This window comes from Centropristis striata, chromosome 10, assembly GCF_030273125.1.
Source record: "Centropristis striata isolate RG_2023a ecotype Rhode Island chromosome 10, C.striata_1.0, whole genome shotgun sequence".
NCBI classification, from domain to species: Eukaryota; Metazoa; Chordata; class Actinopteri; order Perciformes; family Serranidae; genus Centropristis; species Centropristis striata.
This window is the reverse complement of record NC_081526.1, coordinates 1,842,559-1,866,558: the sequence shown is the minus strand read 5'-3', so window position 1 is coordinate 1,866,558 and position 24,000 is coordinate 1,842,559. Positions and strand designations below refer to the sequence as shown.

At 32.3% G+C, this 24,000-nt stretch overlaps 1 protein-coding gene across 1 annotated transcript in view; it reads right to left on the bottom strand.

Annotated features, from left to right (window-relative positions):
* Nucleotides 1-24,000, bottom strand: part of pou1f1 (POU class 1 homeobox 1) — a 63,952-nt gene that overhangs the window by 26,589 nt on the left and 13,363 nt on the right. Inside the window, exon 2 of the mRNA XM_059343208.1 lies at nt 5,922-6,058. Within this exon, the coding sequence (XP_059199191.1) occupies nt 5,922-6,058 (137 nt within the window). The remainder of the gene's footprint in view (nt 1-5,921; nt 6,059-24,000) is intronic.

Here is a 24,000-nt window from a genome sequence, read left to right as displayed (position 1 = left end):
GTTGATGGATGTGACTCTTAAATCAGCTGTTTGATTAAAGAAAACACAACGAGACTGAGCGCCAGAGAAGAGAAACCTTTGTGATAAATTGAACAGCAAATCAAAACGGACTTTGACAAATCTCATTTCACACGAGCAGGTTTGAAATAAACAGACAGCCAATCTGCAACATTAAGAACACAACTGACTGTAATAGTGTGTGACAATAGAAATAAAATCTCACCAACAGCAGCATCATCCTTAAAATAATCCTCTCTCTTCTTTCATTCCAGCCAACAACGCCCACGCAGGCTAAAGACCATCTTCCCAGCTGGTGGATGCACCATGAGACTGAAGCACCTCTGTTTTAGATATTTATATCAGTCTGTATCTGGTGGAAATCTCCCAAAATGTAGCAGCAGCAACACTGCAAAAAAAACTGACAAAAAACGAGAAATAAATAACTAAAATTAAGCAAATACATGCTGGAGACAAGTCAAATATCTGCCAGTACAGTAAGTAAATTATTTAAATAAGTAAAAATATCTCAGCACTGGAAAAACCAATGATGTGTTGGAAAAAAATCCAAATATACTTATTTTGAGCAATTAAAATAGGCCAGCAATAATTAATAAAAATAGTATTCAACCTACATGCAACTAAAACTCTCAACTGGAGCCAATATTTCAGGTAAAACTCACCATATTCAACAGTTGAATAGATTGAAAAGCATGAAAAAGATCACAATGTCAATCCTAAAAACAATTCTTTAAACAATAAGATAATTAAATAATTAAACTAGAAAATTTCCTCTGGGGAAATAGTGAAAGGGCCACGGGGGCTACTGCCGGTGTGTGTACACTATGATGAGATTCTTCAGAGATTTCAAACAATTAATACTAGTAATGTTATGATACTATATAATGATACAAGGAACACACCTACAACAAGCATTCCTTTACAAGTATTTATTTATACAGCAACCTATGACCTTTAACCTCAAAATGTGTGTGTGTGTGTGTGAAACATTTGTATCTGGAGGAGTGTGCGCGCTTACGCGCGCATATGTGTGTGCGTGTATCTTTAACTGTTATTACATTAAATGACCAGTGTGTGTGTGTGTGTGTGCGTGTATCTTTAACTGTAATCACATCAAAGCATCAAAGCGTTGGGGTCGACCAATCAGAGCAGAGCAATCAACGGAATCAACAGCTGTGGAATCTTCTGGCAGAGTGAAAGCAGCCAGAGGTGGACAGAGTGAAATTTCTGGCCTCGAACAGAAAGCATTTTTGGCAAAAACATAATACCTATCATTGATCCGACTTCACTTTGAGCATCCTGAGTTCTTCCTGAACCTCTACATATGTTTTTTTTAAAGAAAAATGAAAAAATAGCTTTGTTAGAGCGATCTAAAAAAACAGTTAAATCTCCCTTTTTCCGAAATCTTCCTGTGTTTTTAATATGGGACCCAATGAGGCTGTTGGTGGTGTTGGTGGATCATCTGTGCGTCCTACGCCCAAGACTATAACTCTGACAGCTTTACCAGAGGATTGTGAGGGAGAAGACTAATTTTCCTACGTTTCTATGTATAAATTATTTCTGTAGAGTGGAATTTGCGGCCTGGAGCGCAGTTTTCAAATTTATTTTTTGACAGTTTTACCTCTCCTCTACACTCTGGTGATGATGTCACACACTGTGACAGGAACATTCCGTGCAATACACACCCATTATAATCTCAGAATTTCTCCAAAAATGATCATGGTCATTGAACAGGGATTGATAAAAAACTATATGACCTATCGAAACGTGGATTAATACACCGATACACAAGACTTGTGTCTACTGTTTAAAGTTTAAATGGAGTCTCTAGGTGAAATTATACCGGAGAAGTAGACGTTTAAAAATCTCCAATTATTGTTCTTTTTCCCTCATTTTTTTCCAGCCGTCCCATTCACTTCAATGCAAAATTTTGGGCAATTTTTTGCTACTTACGTCGCGAAAAATTTGTATTCTGTAGAGAAAAGTAATAGCACACCGATCCCGATCAAACCGCACGTTTTGATATATAATTTGTCCTGCAACTCTTCAAGTTGTAGGACTTGATGAGCTTCATGTTTTCTGCAGTGTAATTAAAAATGATTTTTCAGCATTTCAGACTTCCCAGAGAAAGATGAGGCTGATAATTCCTCCTGATGGTTATTAGCCGTGTTAGCAGCTGGAGGTGTAACAGGCTGCTGAGATGACTGCAGGTTGACACAACACAACATGTAACAGCAACATGAATACACAGCAGGAGGCTCGACCTTTAAACATCACGTTTAGTTTCAGTGTTTGACTTATTAATCAGACGGCTCCAGCAGGGTTTTCTCTCTGATATGAGGAACATAAAGAATCACACTTTATTTCACTAAATCACTATGAGGAAGACTCTAGGGAGTCTTAGAGGGCTATTTTGTCCATTTTTTATTCATTTCATGTGTTTTGTGTCTTTTTTGGTAATTTGTGTCTTTTTTGTGTCTTTTTTTGTCATTTTGTGTCTTATTTGAGTCATTTTTGTCATTTTGTGTCTTCTGTTGGTTTTTTTGGTCATTTTGTCTTCTCATTTTGTGTCTTTTTTTGTCATTTGTGTCTTTTTTTGTCATTTTGTGTCTTTTTTTGTCATTTTGTGTCATCTGTTGGGTTTTTTTCGGTCATTTTGTCTTCTCATTTATTTTTTTTTCCTTTTTTGGTCATTTTGTGTCTTATTGTAGTCATTTTGTGTCATTTTTTTGGTCATTTGTGTCTTTTTTGTGTCTTTTTTTGTCATTTTGTGTCTTTTTTGGTCATTTTGTGCCTTTTTTTAGTTATTTCGTGTCTTTTTTTTTTGGTCATTTGTGTCTTTTTGTGTCTTTTATTGTCATTTTGTGTCTTCTGTGTTTTTTTTTTTGTCTTTTTTGGTCATTTTGTGTCTATTTCTAGTCATTTTGTGTCTTTTTTTTGGTCTTTTTGTGTCTATTTTTAGTCATTTTGTGTCTTTTTTTTGGTCTTTTTGTGTCTTTTTTTGTCGTTCAGTCATTCCTTCACTCTTCCCCATTCTAATTATTTTTACACAAATACATTTTACAGTATTATCAGAACTAAAGGTTGTAGCTGCTGCACTTGTGGTGAGTGGCTGTAAGCAAAACCACAAAAAATATTAATTGATTTCTAGTTCTGGGTTCAAAAAGGGTCAAATGCAGGTAACGTTTGACTGGAGAAGTATTAATACTGCTTGGTACTAACTTATATTTAAATCATTATACATTTAAATCTCTTCTAAAGACTCACTTTTATCAATTGGCCTTCTCTTAATTTCCTTTAATTTTCATTGTATGATTCCCTTGTTGTAAATGGTGATTTTAAATTATAATTATTATTATATTCGCCTATATCTTAAAGGTATCAAGCACTGATACCCAGCCCTAGTAATGGACATATCATACCCTGAATTTGTTTCACTTTAATACTTTGTTTTTCTGCAGACAGACGTAACTTGAAATGTTTTATTATCACTAAAAAACAACTTTTTTAGTTTTATTGGAGATTGCTCTTCTGTTGTAAAAAGTTTCAGAGTTGAGTCTACAAAAACTCTGGAAGAAAACAGATTATTGCACATAATGAAACTGCAGTATGTGAGAAGAGAAAATTGCCAAATGTCAAGATTTATTGAATTTTGAGATTTTTAAAACAGCAGCAAATGAAAACTTTAAGGAGCTCAGACGAGAGCCCTGAGGTACTAAACGAGCTTTAGACGAGTACGAAAACAGATAATCGAAGGGTGAGGGAGCGGTAAAGGCAAAGCTTTCCCATGGATAGATAAAACACACACACACACACACACACACACACACACACACACACACACACACACATACACACACACACACACACACACATACATATGCACATAAAGAGCCTAAACTTAATTAGTGAGGAGACGATGAGTCAAAGGGGTTCTCTTAAAGCACCTGTCCTAGCCCCCCCTCCCCTTTACACACACACACACACACACACACACACACACACACACACACACACACACACACACACATTTTTGTAACAAGCACAAAACAGAAGTAGGCAGGTACAGATATATTCCCTTCACCACCACCACACACACAGGCACACACACTATAACACACACACACAGACACAGACAGACAGACACACACACAGACAGACACACACACACACACACACTCTAAAAACCACTGATCCATCCCCCGATGGGAACAGAGTGTGGTGACACATTCTCACAGGTATCACATCCGCACATACAGTGTGCAGGTGGACTGTGTGTGTGTGTGTGTGTGTGTGTGTCTGTGTGTGTGTGTGTCTGTGCATGTGTGAAAATGAGATGGCACACCTCAGGGGGGGTTTCCTGATGTGTAATGTAACTTGCCAACACATGTGTGCATGTGTGTGTGTGTGTGTGTGTGTGTGTGTGTGTGTGTGTATGTGTGTGTGTGTGTGTGTGAGACAAAGTCATGACCCTTTGCACCATATGAAGCCAGAATAAACAAAGCATCATTTTATATAAAACATAATTGCTCATTAGCAGTTTATCAACCTTTATAGGAGAAAAACACTGTGTGTGTGTGTGTGTGTGTGTGTGTGTGTGTGTGTGTGTGTGTGTGTGTGTGTGTGTGTGTGTGTGTACAGTAACAGCTGGTATAAATGTTAACAACATGCTCAGAGTCACCTTGAGTACTAATGTTCATGAAACACGTGTAGAAAATAGAAACTATGTAATAATGTGCATAAAGAACATTTTACCTGTTAGTGCACTGATAAAATAAGGTCTATCCCCTTGATCTGAGATATTTCGTCTTACTTATATTTCAGTTTTTGCAGTGTGGTGTCGTGAGATAATGAAGAACTACAGAAACATGGTGGACAGCTCTTCTCCTCTGGACAGACAGAAATAACTCACAGAGCCTCCAGCAAACAGATATGGATGATGGGACTGATACATTTTCTCTAATCATTTCAATTTATTCAACCGCAAAAAGTTCAACTGCAAAAAAATTCAAATTTTTTGCAGTTTAAATTTTTGTGGTTGAATTTTTAATGTTGAAAAACATTCAGATACATAATTTCAATGCATAAATATTCAGTGCTAGAAATTCAACGTCTTTTTTATTTCAAACTCCAATGACACAGATTTACTTCCATAAAAATAGAAACAAAATGACCAAAAATGACGCAGAATTACAAAAAAAGACATAAAATGACCAAAAAAATAGACAGAATTACCAAAAAAGACACAAAATTATTTAAAAAAGGCACATATGACCAAATAGAAACACACAATGACAGAAAAAAAACTAAATTACTTAAAAAAGAAACAATATGACCAAAGAAAGACACAAAATTACCAAAAAAAGACACAAAATTATTAAAAAAGACACAAAATTATTTTAAAAAATACACAAAATTATTTTAAAAAGACACAAAATTACTAAAAAAAATAACCAAAATGACAGAAAAAAACTAAATTACTTAAAAAAGACACAAAATAACCAAAAAAAGACACAAAATTATTTAAAAATAGACACAAAATTACCAAAAAAGAACACAAAATTACAAAAAAGTAATTAAAGGGACCTTCCACACACAACACGGTCAAGTGCCATTCATATAAAACTCACATTAAACTTTCATATCAAGGTGGGGGCCACAAAATATGGAGACCCCTGCTTTAGATTGTAAATGTTATAAATGGTCAAATAAAACATGTATTGAATGCTGTAGATTTTTTCTGTGAGCTGCAGCATGTTGAGAGATATTTGACATTTCCTTAATGGAGAGATATAAATCTGCTCCTCTTTCTCCTCTGGACGTTTAACCTTTGCAGCTAGAACACAGTTTGTTGAATATGTTGATGAAATTAGTTTCCTCCGATGCATTCAGGCGCTGTTTACGGCGGTGGGAGAGCGGGGCGCTGCTCGGGGCAGATGGTGGTCGGAGCGCTTTGATATTCATCAGAGACGTGACCTCGGCCACCACCGAGTCAAGAACAACAAACTCACACTGAATATTATAATAACCGCTGCACAAACTGAAAACAAGACACAAAGATCCGTTCAGCTCCACATCCTCCACAGCCATCAGGTTAGTGGAAACACACTGCAAAAATAAGAAATAAATCACTAGAATTAAGAAAATACATGCTGGAAACAAGTCAGATTATCTGCCAGTGCAGAAAGTTAATGTTTTTTTGTAAGATTTATTTAACCCTTTGGAGTTTTTTGTTGGTTTCTGACTCCTTTTCATTCTGTCTCTATATAAACCACTAAAAGATTTTTTACCATGCCATGTTGGTTTTATTATTTTCAGCATAACCTCACCTATGTGACCTGATTATTATTTTTTATTTTGATGTACTGGATCAAAACAAAAAACACACAAAAGCACACACAAAAAAAAATAAAAAAATATACATAAAAAAACATCAACACAAAAACATTATAAAAACATACAAAAAAATTACAAAAACATAAAACAAACAAAAAACACACAAAACACACACAGAAAAACACAAAACAAATTACAAAAAAAAATTAAAAAACACAAATAACACACACACAAAAATATTAAACACAAACGATTGGGAAAAACAACACAAAACATTACAAAAACATAAAAAACTAAAAAAAAAAAATATATATACACATGAAAACACACAAAAACAATGGAAAACACATAAAAAAAACATTTAGATAAGCAGATTATAATATTACTAATAATTAAATAAGCATATAAAGCTATGGTCAGTGGGTAAATTATGCTCAAAACAATATAATTAAGATACTACTTAGAGTACTAGATATAAGAAGAAAATACTTGGAAGGTTCATGTTTTTTGCAGTGTAAGTAGTGCTCTGCAGCATTTTTTTCTATATGACAGAGTTTAATTTTCATTATAAATGCTCTTGAATGATTAAAAAAAATACAGAAAAGAAATAAAAAAAAACATTTCGCTGAAAAATCAGGATCTTAGAAGATTTCAGAAAACTTCACAACCAGGTGAATTATACTAAACTGAGAGCTGTAAATTAACCCTTTATTGGGCAAAGAACTATATTTGGTAACTTCAGGTAATATTTAGAGGAAAAAGTTACGAGAAAAAAAGTTGCAGATTTAAGAGATTTAAAGTGGCAAATCTTTTTTCTCCCAGATTCACCACTAAATCTCATAAATCTGCCCTTTTTTTCCTCATAGATTTGTCACTTTAATCTCAAAACCTTTTTCCTCAAAATATTATTTTCGTATGTTTTTTACCCATTCTGGCTGTATGTAATATCCTCCAATATTCTCTAGGGTTGAAATTTGGAATTTGCAAGTATTTCAGTGAGTGTCCTATTAAGGGTTAATGATTATAAGTAATGATGGAGTCAGTTTTCATATTTCTGGAGTTGTGTGTGGAGTGGAAACACTTTCCTCAGATGAGTGAATATTCAGTGTGAAGCAGTTAAAGTGGTTTGAAGGTAAAATGTGATTTCCAGATGTCAAAGATTTCTCTCTGCTTTGTGTTTCTGAGGCTTTTACTGGAGGAAGAGTTTCAGGGCTGAGTGTGTGTGTGTGTGGGAGTGTGTGAGTTTCTCTTTATTTTAATAATACACACCCAACTCTGTTGATTGACCCTGTGCCACCTCAGCACATTCTTCAAATCTGAGACCTTGAATAAAAACCGCTGAGTTCATTCTGCTGCAGAAACTCTGAATGCTGTCAGAATATCCCAAACTGCAAAAAACATGAACACACCAAGTATTTTATTCTTATATCTATCAAATATATCTTAATTATATTGTTTTGAGTATAATTGACCTACTGGCCATAGCTTTATGTGCTTATTTAATTATCAGTATTATTATTATGTGCTTATTTAATGATCTTATTGTGTAAAGACTTGTTTTTAGGATTGACATTGTGAGCTTTTTCATGCTTTTCAATCTATTCAACTGTTGAATATGGTGAGTTTTTACCTCAAATATTGGCTCCAGTTGAGAGTTTTAGTTGCATGGAGTTTAAATGTTATTTCAAAAGCATTTTCTACCAAAACGTGCTCGTTTCAAGTATTTCTGCCTTATTTGAATGTTACTACAGTCTGACTTTTCAAGCCACAATTGCTTCAAATAAGTATATTTGTATTTATTTTATTCACCATTTACATAGTGCTATACGTATTTGATCGTTAAATGTTTTCAACCAATTTCTTAAAGGTTTATGAATCATTTCAAAACCATTAACATACTTAATATGGTGTTAAAAATGTTATAAGAAGTGCAATTAAAACTATTAATAAACTATTAATTATAATGTAATTAATAATTAACACAAAAAATGACAAAAAACACACAAAAAACAAACATAAAATCACACAAAAAATGACATAAAACACACATAAAAACACAAAAAATTATCAAAAACACACATAAAACACACATAAAAACACAAAAAATGACAAAAAACACACAAAAACACAAAGAAATGACAAAAAAAAAACAGAAAATTTACAAAAATCACACAAAAAACATTAAAGACAAAATATTGCATTAAAAATGCTGAATGCAAACTGCTAATTTTGAAAAAAACTCTATTGTAAAGTGTTACCAAAAACTCAACGTACTGCCCTGGCAGATAATATTTCTTGTGTGGAGCCTGTATTTCCTGATTCTAGCTATTTATTCCTTATTTCCTGTCAGGTGGTTTCTGAGTGTGCGTCTCCTCTGGTTTCTCCTCGGCAGCAGCAGAAAGAAGACATTAACGGGCCGTAGCCTCTGTTTAAACCAGCTAATGGAAGCTTTTTAAATTGGCAGCTAACCTTTGATTAGTGCAGCGAGCCTTTTCTCTGCACCTATAAAAGGTTCCAGCAGCAGAATAAAAGTGAATAAACCATCCAGCAATCAGCGTCTGCAGACGGCCTTGAAAAGTCCAACATCAGAACAAAACGCTGCAGTTTGACACTCAGAGTTATTCTATAAAACCTTTAATATACAACATATAAAACCTTCTAATATACAACATATAAACACCTTATAATACACAACATATAAACACCTTATAATACACAACATATAAAACCTTACAATACACAACATATAAACACCTTATAATATACAACATATAAAAACATTATAATACACAACATATAAAACCTTATAATACACAACATATAAAACCTTATAATACACAACATATAAACACCTTCTAATATACAACATATAAAACCTTATAATACACAACATATAAACATCTTCTAATATACAACATATAAAACCTTATAATACACAACATATAAACACCTTCTAATATACAACATATAAAACCTTATAATACACAACATATAAACACCTTCTAATATACAACATATAAAACCTTATAATACACAACATATAAACACCTTCTAATATACAACATATAAAACCTTATAATACACAACATATAAACACCTTCTAATATACAACATATAAAACCTTACAATACACAACATATAAACACCTTCTAATATACAACATATAAAACCTTATAATACACAACATAGAAAACCTTATAATACACAACATATAAAACCTTATAATACACAACATATAAACACCTTCTAATATACAACATATAAAACCTTATAATACACAACATATAAACACCTTCTAATATACAACATATAAAACCTTATAATACACAACATATAAACACCTTATAATACACAACATATAAAACCTTATAATACACAACATATAAAACCTTATAATACACAACATGAGTCAAAAATGACCCTCGTTCATTCCCCATGTTATTTTATGCTGCTGTATGTTTGAATATCTTTTTTTTATTACAGCAGATCATTATATCCATTTTTCTGTCATACTTAAAACACACTTAAAAACACATAAAACACGCAAAAAATGACCAAAAACACACACAATAACACAAAGAAATGACAAAAAAAAACATTAAAACACACATAAAAACACACAAAAAATGACAAAAATCAGCAAAAATCACATAAAAACACACAAAAAACACACAAAATTTACAAAAATCACACAAAAAACACACATAAAAACACACAAAAACACACAAAAATTGACAAAAAACAAATAAAAACACAATTTAACAGTGTATTACACACAAAAAAATGACAAAAACCAACAAAAACACACATAAAAACACACAAAAATTGACAAAAAACACACAAAAAACACAAATAAATACACACAAATTGACAAAAAAAACACACACACACAAAAACACACATGGAAACACAAAAAACACACAAATATTGACAATCAAAATCACAATAAAACATTAAAGACAAAATATTGCAAAAACCTACACTTGGTCAAGCTGTTTATTTTTTTTTTTTTCCATTGCTGAAAAAGAGTTAATGCACTAAATTGGACATGGAAACTTCTGGAAAAGCCAAAACTTTAGAGCTCCATGCTGCTGAAGTTTTATGTTGCATATATATATATATATATATATATATATATATATATATATATATATATCGAACGCCAACAGCAAAGAGGCAGTTTAAAAGTAAATGAGAGAATAAAAAAACAATAAAAAAAACAAAAACGTAAAAACAATGTGCATTAACTGCAGAAAGCATCCAAAAAGAGTTTGGTCTTAATTTTTGTTTTGAAAATGGCGACAGTTGTCGTTGTAGACAGTAAAGAAAGATCAATGTCTGCAGTAAAAATGTGAATAATAAAAGTTTTATCATAAACTTACTGTGATTTTCCAGTTTTCCTCGTTTCTCTCCAGCCAACAGCTTCTTTTCCTGCAGAGAGTCTGAAGACAAACTGAACCACGTTCCTCCTGACAAAACACACAAACATTGTTTGACTTGCTAAATATATTTATTGCAGCATGCTGAATGTTTAAAGAGACTTTTATTTTACAATCCATATACAACTGTGGCAGCAGATGAGTTTCTGCCTCCGTCTTTACATAGTCAACACAGAGCTGCTTCCTGCTGCTGCACTGCAAAAACCACACCACAGAAATAAGAAATAAACAGATAGAATCAAACAAATACATGATGGAAACAAGGTAAATTATCTGACAGTGCAGGAAGTTAATGGTTCTGCTTAAGAATTCTTTAAATAAGTAAAAATATCTAGGAACTGGAAAAATAATGATGTCTTAAAATAAATACAAATATTCTTATTTTGAGCACAAAAACACACATAAAAGCACACAAACACACACAGAAAAATTGACAAAAATTACACATAAAAACACACAAAAAAGACACAAAAAACACAAAAAAACACACATAAAAACACACAAAAACGACAAAAAAACACACAAAACAATACTTTTTTTTTTACTTAAACCACCTACAAAATTACATAAAAAGACACAAAAACACACGCAAAAATGGACAAAAATTACACATAAAAACACACAAAAATTACAAAAACACACAAAAATTACAAAAAAAACACACAAAAACTATTTTTTTTTACTTAAACCACCTACAAAATTACAAAAAACACACATAAAAGACACATTAAAACACACAAAAACACACAAAAAACACACATAAAACACACAAAAACGACAAAAAAAACACATATAAAACACACATAAAAACACACAAAAACACACGCGAAAATTGACCAAAACCACACAAAAAACATTAGAGACAAAATATTGCATTTAAATGCTGAACGCAAATTATGGCTTGAAAAGCCCAACTGTAACATTAAAATAAACCAGAAATACTTGAAACGAGCACGTTTTGGTGATAGAAAATGCTTTTGAAATACATGCAACTAAAACTCTCAACTGGAGCCAATATTTGAGGTAAAAACTCACCATATTCAACAGTTGAATAGATTGAAAAGCATGAAAAAGCTCACAATGTCAATCCTAAAAACAAGTCTTTACACAATAAGATAATTACATATGCACATAATAATAATACTAATAATTAAATAAGCACATAAAGCTATGGTCAGGAGGTAAATTATACTCAGAACAAGATAATGAAGATACTATTACTAGATAGAAGAAGAAAATACTTGGTAGCTTCATGTTTCTTGCAGTTTTCTCTCTCTGCAGCACTGCGAAGGACAAACCAGCTGAATCACAAAGAAAAGAGAAGCCGACAGGAGGACAGGGGACGGGGACACAGATGTCTGTAGGATCAGATATGATAAAATAATAAAAAGAGTAATAAAAGAGAGTGAATGTGCTGGAATGATTTAGATTGAGACGTATTTGAAGGAAGCCTTGTTGCTCCTCAGCTCTCAGCTGACACATGGATCCTTATAAAATCTGACTCTCGGCTGCTGTGGACTGGTTTTGTTTTCCACTGTGGAGAAAAAACTGGTCTCAATATATTCACCAGAGTAACTTTAACATCATTGGCCTCATGTACAGAACACCATGCAGGATTCTTTTCAGAAATAACTTGTTTCTGATGCACAGGTGGGGCTCAAACAGATGTTTTGGAATAAAAAGAGGATTTCTTACCAAAAAGTAACTAAGTACCAAGGTAAATACTCACTCACTGTCAGAAAATGACAGAAAAACTACAGATTTACAGGTGCAAAAGCAAACACATGTAGCTTTTCAAAATAAAAGCACATGGATGTGTTAGCAGAATCCACCACAGAATTTGCAGGAAGACTGTCAAAATATGACGCCTTAACTCTATGGAGTCTTATATATATATATATGGCTATTTTGTCAATTTTTGAATCCTTTTCATGTCTTTTCGTGTCTTTTTAAGTCATTTTGTGTCTTTTTTGGTAATGTTGTGCCTGTTGTTGTGTCTTTTTTAGTTATTTTGTGTCTTTTTTGATCATTTGTGAAAAAACAAAAAAAACTAGTTGCTTTGGTATCTTGTTACTCTAGTATTTAGTTACTCTAGTATTTAGTTACTCTAGTATTTAATTACTCCAGTATTTAGTTACTCTGGTACTTTGTTACTTTGGTATCTTGTTACTCTAGTATTTAGTTACTCTAGTATTTAGTTACGCTAGTATTTAGTTACTCTGGTATTTAGTTACTCTAGTATTTAGTTACTCTAATATTTAGTTACTCTAGTATATAGTTACTCTAGTATTTAGTTACTCTAGTATATAGTTACTCTGGCATTTAGTTACTCTAGTATTTAGTTACTCTGGTATTTAGTTACTCAAGTATTTAATTACTCTAGTATTTAGTTACTCTGGTATTTAGTTACTCTAGTTTTTAGTTACTCTAGTATTTAGTTACTCAAGTATTTAATTACTCTAGTATTTAGTTACTCTGGTATTTAGTTACTCTAGTATTTAGTTACTCAAGTATTTAATTACTCTAGTATTTAGTTACTCTGGTATTTAGTTACTCTAGTTTTTAGTTACTCTGGTACTTTGTTACTTTGGTATCTCATTACTCTGGTATTTAGTTACTCTGGTATTTAGTTACTCTAGTATTTAGTTACTCTGGTACTTTGTTACTTTGGTATTTAGTTACTCTAGTTTTTAGTTACTCTGGTACTTTGTTACTTTGGTATCTCATTACTCTGGTATTTAGTTACTCTGGCATTTAGTTCCTCTAGTATTTAGTTACTCTGGTACTTTGTTTCTTTGGTATCTTGTTACTTTAGTATTTAGTTACTCTGGTACTTTGTTACTTTGGTATTTAGTTACTCTGGCATTTAGTTCCTCTAGTATTTAGTTACTCTGGTACTTTGTTTCTTTGGTATCTTGTTACTTTAGTATTTAGTTACTCTAGTAACTAAATACCAGAGACAAGGACAAGCGGTCCTGGTCACAATAACATCTACTTCTAAGAATTGTGATGTAAAATGCTGAAACAACGTATAGAAAGGAGGAGGAGGAGGAGGAGGAGGAGGAGGAGGAGCAGGAGGAGGAGGAGGAGGAGCAGGAGGAGGAGGAGGAGGAGGAGGAGGAGGAGGAGGAGGAGGGAGCAGGAGGAGGAGGAGGAGGAGCAGGAGGAGGAGGAGGAGGAGGAGGAGGAGCAGGAGGAGCAGGAGCAGGAGGAGGAGGAGCAGGAGGAGGAGGAGCAGGAGGAGGAGGAGCAGGAGGAGCAGAATAAAAGAAGAGAAGATGAAAGAGGAGAACATGGTGTATGTAACATGTGTGTGATGTAATCAGCTCCATTCAAGTCTTCTCGCTGCGCAAAAAGAGGAAAAAAAATCAGAAAATAGAATAAAGTGATGAGGATGGATGGAGGCGGTAGCTAGGCAACAGGCAGGAAGGCAGGGCAGTTTACTCATGAGTCCTGTAGATACTCGCTTCACCTCCATCTCTCCTCTTCTGCTGATGGAGGGATGAGCCTATAGACCAACATTAACTAAAGAGGAGGAAACTATCTGGATCTCTACGGAAACACACGACTACTGAGAGGAAAAAACAGGATTCATGTCACTGAAAACATTCATTCTTGCTTCAAATAAGTACATTTGCCTGCAAGTTCAGGAAGTGATTTTCACTTTTTAAGAATAAATCACAGCATCTACACTGTGAAAAAGGTCTAAAACCAGATCAAACAGTAAATCTGAGGGAAATGATCTTGCTGCATGGACAGATAATTTACCTTGACAAGATTTATTAAATTAAGATTATTAAATCTAGAAATAAGCATGTTGAACACTTAAAATAATAAATTAACTCTTAAAACCAGATAAATTAAAGCTGCCAGCAGTGATGAACTGGCCCGAGCAGAGTGACCTGATGATTATTTGGTTCTTACCAAGATAAAAAAAGTATTTTTGTGTAATAAAGTAATTTCGTTTTTTTTGGTCATTTTGTGTCTTTTTGTGTCTTTTTTTTTGTCATTTTGCATCTTTTTTAGTAATTTTGTGTCTTTTTGAATAATTTTGTGTCTTTTAAATAATTTTGTGTCTTTTAAATAGTTTTGTGTGTTTTTTAGTAATTCTGTGTATTTTCATTTAGTCATTTTGTATCTTTTTGGGGTCATTTTTGTGTCTTTTTTAAAATTATTTAGTTTTTTTTCTGTCATTTTGTGTCTTTTTTTAAGCAATTTTGTGTCAATTTTTTTGGTCATTTTGATATTGCCTCCAGCGCCCCCCAGGTAATTTGAGTTTAAGTTTCCTTTACATTTACTTGCCTATGTTTATATTGTATATTTTTATATTTTATTTATATATTTCATTTATTGTTGCATTGCTTTTTGGAATCAGCTTTTAATCTCATTGTTCATGCGTATAGTGACAATAAAGGCATTATATTCTATTCTATTCTATTCTAAATTACAGTGCAGTGTCTGCTTCCTTCTTGCACTGAAAAAAAAAAAATGTTTTGGCCCTGTAATTATTATTTCAATCATCTATATAAATTCTACAAAGAGATACGAATTCAGTGCTTTTAATTTGAAACATCAGTTTTTCATGTGATGCATTACTTAGTGATTGTTTGTTATTATGTGTCCCCTACCAAAAAAGACCTAAAATTATTTTTAAAAAGACACAAAATGACTAAAAAAAAGACACAAAATGACCCGAAAAAGACAAAGAACTACTCAAAAAGACACAAAATTATTTAAAAAGACACAAAATTACTAAAAAAAAAGATGCAAAATGACCAAAAAAGACACAAATTACAAAAAAAGACACAAAATGACAGAAAAAAAGCCTAAATTACTTAAAAAAGAAACAAAATGACCAGTGTACTTGTGTATTTTCATTTAAAAACAAGTGGTTCTATTAAATAAATATGACTTAGAAACAGCCTGAGGAAAGATTACAAACACTTTCTGTGTGGAAAAACTTGCCGAGCTTTTTTTAAAGTAAATGTCTCTCCTTTGTTCCAGTGTGTACATTGTGTGTTAGCGTCAGCTGACCACCAGGAGGCTACACAACAACAAACACCAGGTAAATAAATAAAGAGTTTCCTGTGAGTCTTTAACCTGAGAGCTGCTGCTGTTTGTTCACATCAGCTGCTGTTGACACACTGCCTGTTCACTTCACTACACACACATATTATATTTATATATATATTTAATATGTGTGTTGGACAGGATCAGGCTTTAGTTGTTGGAGCAGAATGGATGTGATGGTGATTTCAGGCTCCTGACTGTCTGACTCATCAGCTGTTAACTTTATTTATCTGGAGCCACTCTGACAGCTGTTCACATATAATAAAAGACAATTTAATACATTCAGGTACAAACATTACACTGTAAAAAATAAAGGTCTAAAACCAGATCAAACAGTAAATCTGAGGGAAATGATCTCGCTGCATGGACAGATAATTTACCTTGACAAGATTTATTAAATTAAGATTATTAAATCTAGAAATAAGCATGTTGAACACTTAAAATAATAAATTAACTCTTAAAACCAGATAAAGTAAAGCTGCCAGCAGTGATGAACTGGCCCGAGCAGAGTGACCTGATGATTATTTGGTTCTTACCAAGATAAAAAAAAACTTTAGATTTAGAAGTGTTAGATAATTTATCTGGTTTTAAGAGTTAATTTCTTATTTTAAGTGTTCAACATGCTTATTTCTAGATTTAATAATCTTAATTTAATAAATCTTGTCAAGGTAAATTATCTGTCCATGCAGCAAGATCATTTCCCTCAGATTTACTGTTTGATCTGGTTTTAGACCTTTATTTTTTACAGTGTACTGTGTAGAATAGAGTGTATTCCTCTCAGTCATCCTTCAGTGTCTGATGCAGTAAATGTTGTTGACTAGTTTATTCTGCTGAGCTACAAGCTTCAGTCAGTGTGTGAGAGACTCTTTTAAAATGGAACAAGTCCATTTTTTAAGGATTATTTTGAAAATGTTTTGCTTTTTGAGCACGTAGTGAACGCTGCAGGCTGCAGAGAGAGTGGGCAACACCATCGATTCATTCTTCTTATATGATACAATTATTGTGATGTAATATCTGCAATACATTATTTTTGGGCAACACAACATCAACATATCGTTGCCTTTTAGGTTGATCATGAACATGTTAGCAGACAGTTGCTTATTTACACAATCAGACAGATTTGGAGCAACAAAGTTTTCTGTATTTAGTTATTTTTCTGATCACCTGAAGGGAAATATCTGACTCTTTAGTTTTATTATTTTCACCAGTTAGATCAAATCAACTTTATTTATATTAGAGCACAATTTGATCAAACACAAGGTTTCCAAAATGCTGCACAAACAATAAATAGATAACACAATACAAAGAGATGTAGAAAACAATAGAACAGTAAAATGCAATAAGATAAAACAAATTAAAAATTGGATAAAAAAGAAAATAAAAAAATGAAGTGTAAAATGTACTGCCTGCACAAAATAAATTATGTATGTATACAAATAAAAATATGAATATGATTTTTTTTGTTTTTAAGAGCAAACTTAAGACTTAATTTGGCTTTTACCTGAACCATGTTTAGAGATTTTTCTGCTCATAACATCTTCTCTTTTATTTATTTATTTGCTACTATTTATTAGTCTATTTTTATAAATATATATATATACATATTTTATCATGCTCTATTTCTTAATTATTTATTTATTGTTTTATCTTTTTTTATTTATCTTTTTTAAATTTAATTTAATTATTTTTTTTAACTTTCCATTGTGATTATTGACTTTTACTTTTTTATTTATTCATTTTTTATTATTATATATATTTATATATATGTATTTTTTTTAATTTAATTTGATCTTACCTTACTTTATTTTTTATCTAATTAATTTCTAAGCTGCCTCCTGTGTTTCCTCACTGCTCCATGTTGCGATGGAGCTTCCTCAGTTTGTGTTTTGTTTTTACTAGGATGGAGGGCTGAAGGTGGGATGGGCGGAGGGTGTTTGCTTGTTTCTATGTTTCGTTATATTTTTATTATTATTGTTGTTATTTTCTCCTTTTTTATGTAAAGTGCTTTATGTTGCATCTCTCTTGTAGAAAAGTCTGATTGATTGATTGTTTGGTGCTGTGAGTGAAACAACACAGTAAAGTTGTGAGCTGGACAACAAAGAGCTGAAAGTCACTATAAAGCTCCTTAAAGCTGATATGAGGAGATCTGCAGTGGTAGAATGTTACTAAGTACATTAACTTAAGTACTGTACTTAAGTTCAATTTTGAGGTACTTGAGTATTTTTCAACATGCTCTTGTCTTTTCATGTTCTTCAGCTTGTATCTCTATCTGGACCAGATGAGTGGACTCTGATTTTTCCAGCTGAGACACGAGATAAAACTTGGCTTGCTTAGCCTCCTTTAGTGACTGCGGTGCAGCTGTTCAGCGGCCGGTGTAAATCAGGCTTCAGTCTGATAAATCCTGCTCATTGCACCTTTAAAAGTTGAAGGTGCATTTACAGTTTGAGAAAGTTTCTGGTTATTTTCAGACCTTTGGAGCTAAATCCATATTTTCTAATTCAAAAGTTAATCCTCACAAGGCAATAAAACGAGCCAATTTCTTGGTTCCTGGAAAGTTGAACTTTTGAGACTCACGCTTTATAACTGACTGTCAATAAAAGAACCAGGTAAAGATTTAGAGCAAACTCTAATTACCTGGAGGCCACTGGAGGCAGTATCAAAATGACACAAAAATGACACAAAATTACTTAAAAAAAGACACAAAATGACAGGAAAAAAAATAAATTACTTAAAGACACAAAATGACCAAAAAAGACACAAAATGACTGAAAAATCACTAAATTACTTTTAAAAAAAGACACAAAATTATTTAAAAAAGACACAAAATGACAGAAAAAAGACAAGGAATTAACAACAAAGACACAGAATGACCTAAAAAGACACAAAATTGCTTAAAAAAGACACAAAATGACCAAAAAATAGACAAAATTACCAATAAAGGACACAAAAATATTTTAAAAAGACACAAAATGACCAAAAAAGACACAGAATGACTGAAAAATCACTAAATTAATTTAAAAAAAGACACAAAATTATTTTAAAAAGACACAAAATGACAGAAAAAAGACAAGGAATTAACAAAAAAGACACAAAATGACCCAAAGAAGACACAAAATTACTTAAAAAGACACAAAATGCCCAAAAAAGACACAAAATAATTTTAAAAAGACACAAAATAACCCCAAAATGACCAAAAAATACACAAAATTACCCAAAAAAGACAAAAAATGACCAAAAAAGTAATTAAAGGGACCTTCCACACACAACATTCATATAAAACTCACATTAAACTTTCATATCAAGGTGGGGGCCACAAAATATCGTCACGTGGGCCACAACTGGCCCGCGGGCCGCCAGTTTGAGACCCCTGGTTTAGAGGAAACGGTTCCTGGTGTGGCGTTAACTGAAGCAGAGGGCCAGCAGAGCGTTTGTCTGCCTTTGATGCTCGGTGGAGGCAGATCAGAGATGAAAGAGGACAGAGCGGCTCTGGTCTGGTTCTGCTGGTTCTGGTTATTGATAAGCAGCAGAAGAATAATTAATAATATGCAGCCGGAGCGTCTGTAGCGACAGGAAGCATGAAAAGCATCACGGCCTTTTCTCTGCTCCATTCAAAGAGCTGCCATGATAAAAGGAGCACAGCAAGTAAATTAAAAGGAGCGATAATTACACAAATATCAGTAGAAAATGGGCAGCACAATAAAATGTGACAACAATGAGACTTCTCTTGCTTTTCTGTTTGTGTGTTTGTGTTTGTAAAGAGCTGAAGCTGAGATCAAACGGTGCGTGGTGATAAAAGAGCAGGTCTCAGCGCTGATGGAGGAGAAAAGACACGGATCAGAGAGGAAGCACAGAATGAAATGAAGGATAATGTGTCCTGATGATCCGACTGGAACTAAAGAGCTTCAGAGAGTCGCAGCACAAACTGAAGATGAGCTGAGATGATGAGATCAGATCAGATCATCTCTGGAATGTTTCCTGATCATTTCAGCTTTGGAAATGTTTTCATATTACTTAAAAAAAGACACAAAATGAGACAAAAAAGACACAAAATTACAAAAAAAGACACAAAATGACCCAAAAAATACACCGAATTACCAAAAAGACACAAAATGACAGAAAAACGACACAGAATTACCAAAAAAATACACAGAATTTCCAAAAGACGGACAGTCGGACACTTATTTAAAAAAGACACAAAATTACCAAAAAGACACAAAATGACAGAAAAAAAGACACAAAATTACCAAAAAAGACACAAAATTACCAAAAAAACACAAAATTACTTTTTAAAAAAAAGACACAAACTTATTTAGAAAAGACACAAAATTACTTTAAAAGACACAAAATGATTTAAAAAGACACAAAATGACTAAAAAAGACACAAAATGACCAAAAAAAGACACAGAATTACCAAAAAGTACACAGACTGACAGAAAAAAGACACAAAATGACCAACAATGACACAAAATTACTTAAAAAATACACAAAATTGTTTTAAAAAGACACAAAATGACAAAAAAAGACACAAACTTATTTAGAAAACACACAAAATTACCAAAAAAGACACAAAATTACTTTAAAAAAGACACAAAATGACCAAAAAAGACACAAAATGATTTAAAAAAGACACGAAATAATTTAAAAAAGACACCAAATGAAGGCTAATTTGTCCTGATGATCCGACTGGAACTAAAGAGCTTCAAAGAGTCGCAGCACAAACTGAAGATGAGGTGAGATGATGAGATCAGATCAGATCATCTCTGGAATGTTTCCTGATCATTTCAGCTTTGAAAATGTTTTCATATTACTTAAAAAAAGACACAAAATGACCCCAAAAATACACCGAATTACCAAAAAGACACAAAATGACAGAAAAACGACACAGAATTACCAAAAAAATACGCAGAATTACCAAAAGACGGACAGTCGGACACTTATTTAAAAAAGACACAAAATTACCAAAAAGACACAAAATGACAGAAAAAAAGACACAAAATTATTTAGAAAAGACACAAAATTACCAAAAAAGACACAAAATTACCAAAAAAGACACAAAATAACTTTTTTTAAAAAAGACACAAACTTATTTAGAAAAGACACAAAATTACCAAAAAAGACACAAAATGATTTAAAAAGACACAAAATTACTTTAAAAGACACAAAATGATTTAAAAAGACACAAAATGACTAAAAAAGACACAAAATGACCAAAAAAGACACAAAATTACTTAAAAAATACACAAAATTGTTTTAAAAAGACACAAAATGACAAAAAAAGACACAAACTTATTTAGAAAACACACAAAATTACCAAAAAAGACACAAAATGATTTAAAAAAGACACCAAATGAAGGCTAATTTGTCCTGATGATCCGACTGGAACTAAAGAGCTTCAGAGAGTCGCAGCACAAACTGAAGATGAGGTGAGATGATGAGATCAGATCAGATCATCTCTGGAATGTTTCATAATCATTTCAGCTTTGGAAATGTTTTCATATTACTTAAAAAAAGATACAAAATGACCCCAAAAATACACCGAATTACCAAAAAGACACAAAATGACAGAAAAACGACACAGAATTACCAAAAAAATACACAGAATTACCAAAAGACGGACAGTCGGACACTTATTTAAAAAAGACACAAAATTACCAAAAAGACACAAAATGACAGAAAAAAAGACACAAAATTATTTAGAAAAGACACAAAATTACCAAAAAAGACACAAAATTACTTTTTTTTAAAAAAGACACAAACTTATTTAGAAAAGACACAAAATTACTTTAAAAGACACAAAATGATTTAAAAAGACACAAAATGACTAAAAAAGACACAAAATGACCAAAAAAAGACACAGAATTACCAAAAAATACACAGACTGACAGAAAAAAGACACAAAATGACCAAAAAAGACACAAAATGATTTAAAAAAGACACCAAATGAAGGCTAATTTGTCCTGATGATCCGACTGGAACTAAAGAGCTTCAAAGAGTCGCAGCACAAACTGAAGATGAGCTGAGATGATGAGATCAGATCAGATCATCTCTGGAATGTTTCATAATCATTTCAGCTTTGGAAATGTTTTCATATTACTTAAAAAAAGACACAAAATGACCCCAAAAATACACCGAATTACCAAAAAGACACAAAATGACAGAAAAACGACACAGAATTACCAAAAAAATCCACAGAATTACCAAAAGACGGACAGTCGGACACTTATTTAAAAAAGACACAAAATTACCAAAAAGACACAAAATGACAGAAAAAAAGACACAAAATTATTTAGAAAAGACACAAAATTACCAAAAAAGACACAAAATTACCAAAAAAGACACAAAATAACTTTTTAAAAAAAAGACACAAACTTATTTAGAAAAGACACAAAATGACTTTAAAAGACACAAAATGATTTAAAAAGACACAAAATGACTAAAAAAGACACAAAATGACAGAAAAAAAGACACAAAATTATTTAGAAAAGACACAAAATTACCAAAAAAGACACAAAATTACTTTTTTTAAAAAAAGACACAAACTTATTTAGAAAAGACACAAAATTACTTTAAAAGACACAAAATGATTTAAAAAGACACAAAATGACTAAAAAAGACACAAAATGACCAAAAAAAGACACAGAATTACCAAAAAGTACACAGACTGACAGAAAAAAGACACAAACTTATTTAGAAAACACACAAAATTACAAAAAAAGACACAAAATTACTTTAAAAAAGACACAAAATGACCAAAAAAGACACAAAATGATTTAAAAAAGACACAAAATGATTTAAAAAAGACACCAAATGAAGGCTAATTTGTCCTGATGATCCGACTTGAACTAAAGAACTTCAAAGAGTCGTAGCACAAACTGAAGATGAGCTGAGATGATGAGATCAGATCAGATCATCTCTGGAATGTTTCCTGATCATTTCAGCTTTGGAAATGTTTTCATATTACTTAAAAAAAGACACAAAATGACCCCAAAAATACACCGAATTACCAAAAAGACACAAAATGACAGAAAAACGACACAGAATTACCAAAAAAATACACAGAATTACCAAAAGACGGACAGTCGGACACTTATTTAAAAAAGACACAAAATTACCAAAAAGACACAAAATGACAGAAAAAAAGACACAAAATTATTTAGAAAAGACACAAAATTACCAAAAAAGACACAAAATTACCAAAAAAGACACAAAATAACTTTTTAAAAAAAAGACACAAACTTATTTAGAAAAGACACAAAATTACTTTAAAAGACACAAAATGATTTAAAAAGACACAAAATTACTTTAAAAGACACAAAATGATTTAAAAAGACACAAAATTACTTTAAAAGACACAAAATGATTTAAAAAGACACAAAATGACTAAAAAAGACACAAAATGACCAAAAAAAGACACAGAATTACCAAAAAATACACAGACTGACAGAAAAAAGACACAAAATGACCAAAAAAGACACAAAATTACTTAAAAAATACACAAAATTGTTTTAAAAAGACACAAAATGACAAAAAAAGACACAAACTTATTTAGAAAACACACAAAATTACCAAAAAAGACACAAAATTACTTTAAAAAAGACACAAAATGACCAAAAAAAGACACAAAATGATTTAAAAAAGACACCGAATGAAGGCTAATGTGTCCTGATGATCCGACTGGAACTAAAGCGCTTCAAAGAGTCGCAGCACAAACTGAAGATGAGGTGAGATGATGAGATCAGATCAGATCATCTCTGGAATGCTTCCTGATCATTTCAGCTTTGGAAATGTTTTCATATATTAGTCATAAGTTGAACATAACAGTTGTTGTTGTTGTTGTTGTTGTTGTTGTGAAGGCCTCCTCCACAGATCTGAGTGAAAGGATCTGAGCTGACTGCTCGCTACGCTCTCAAACTGTCTATGTTTATTAACCTTCACAACTTTAATAGAAGGATCTGTGGCTGTTAATGGAAAGATTAATAAACCATAAATATGCTTTTCTATGTACCCTGACACCAACCTTCACCTCTACAACACAACAAGTTTTCTTATGAAGCTTCATGCTACAACTCTTCTCAGTTAATATCTTCACAGGATAAAGATTGATTTATATCTGGAAACATGTTGAACCAGGGGTCTC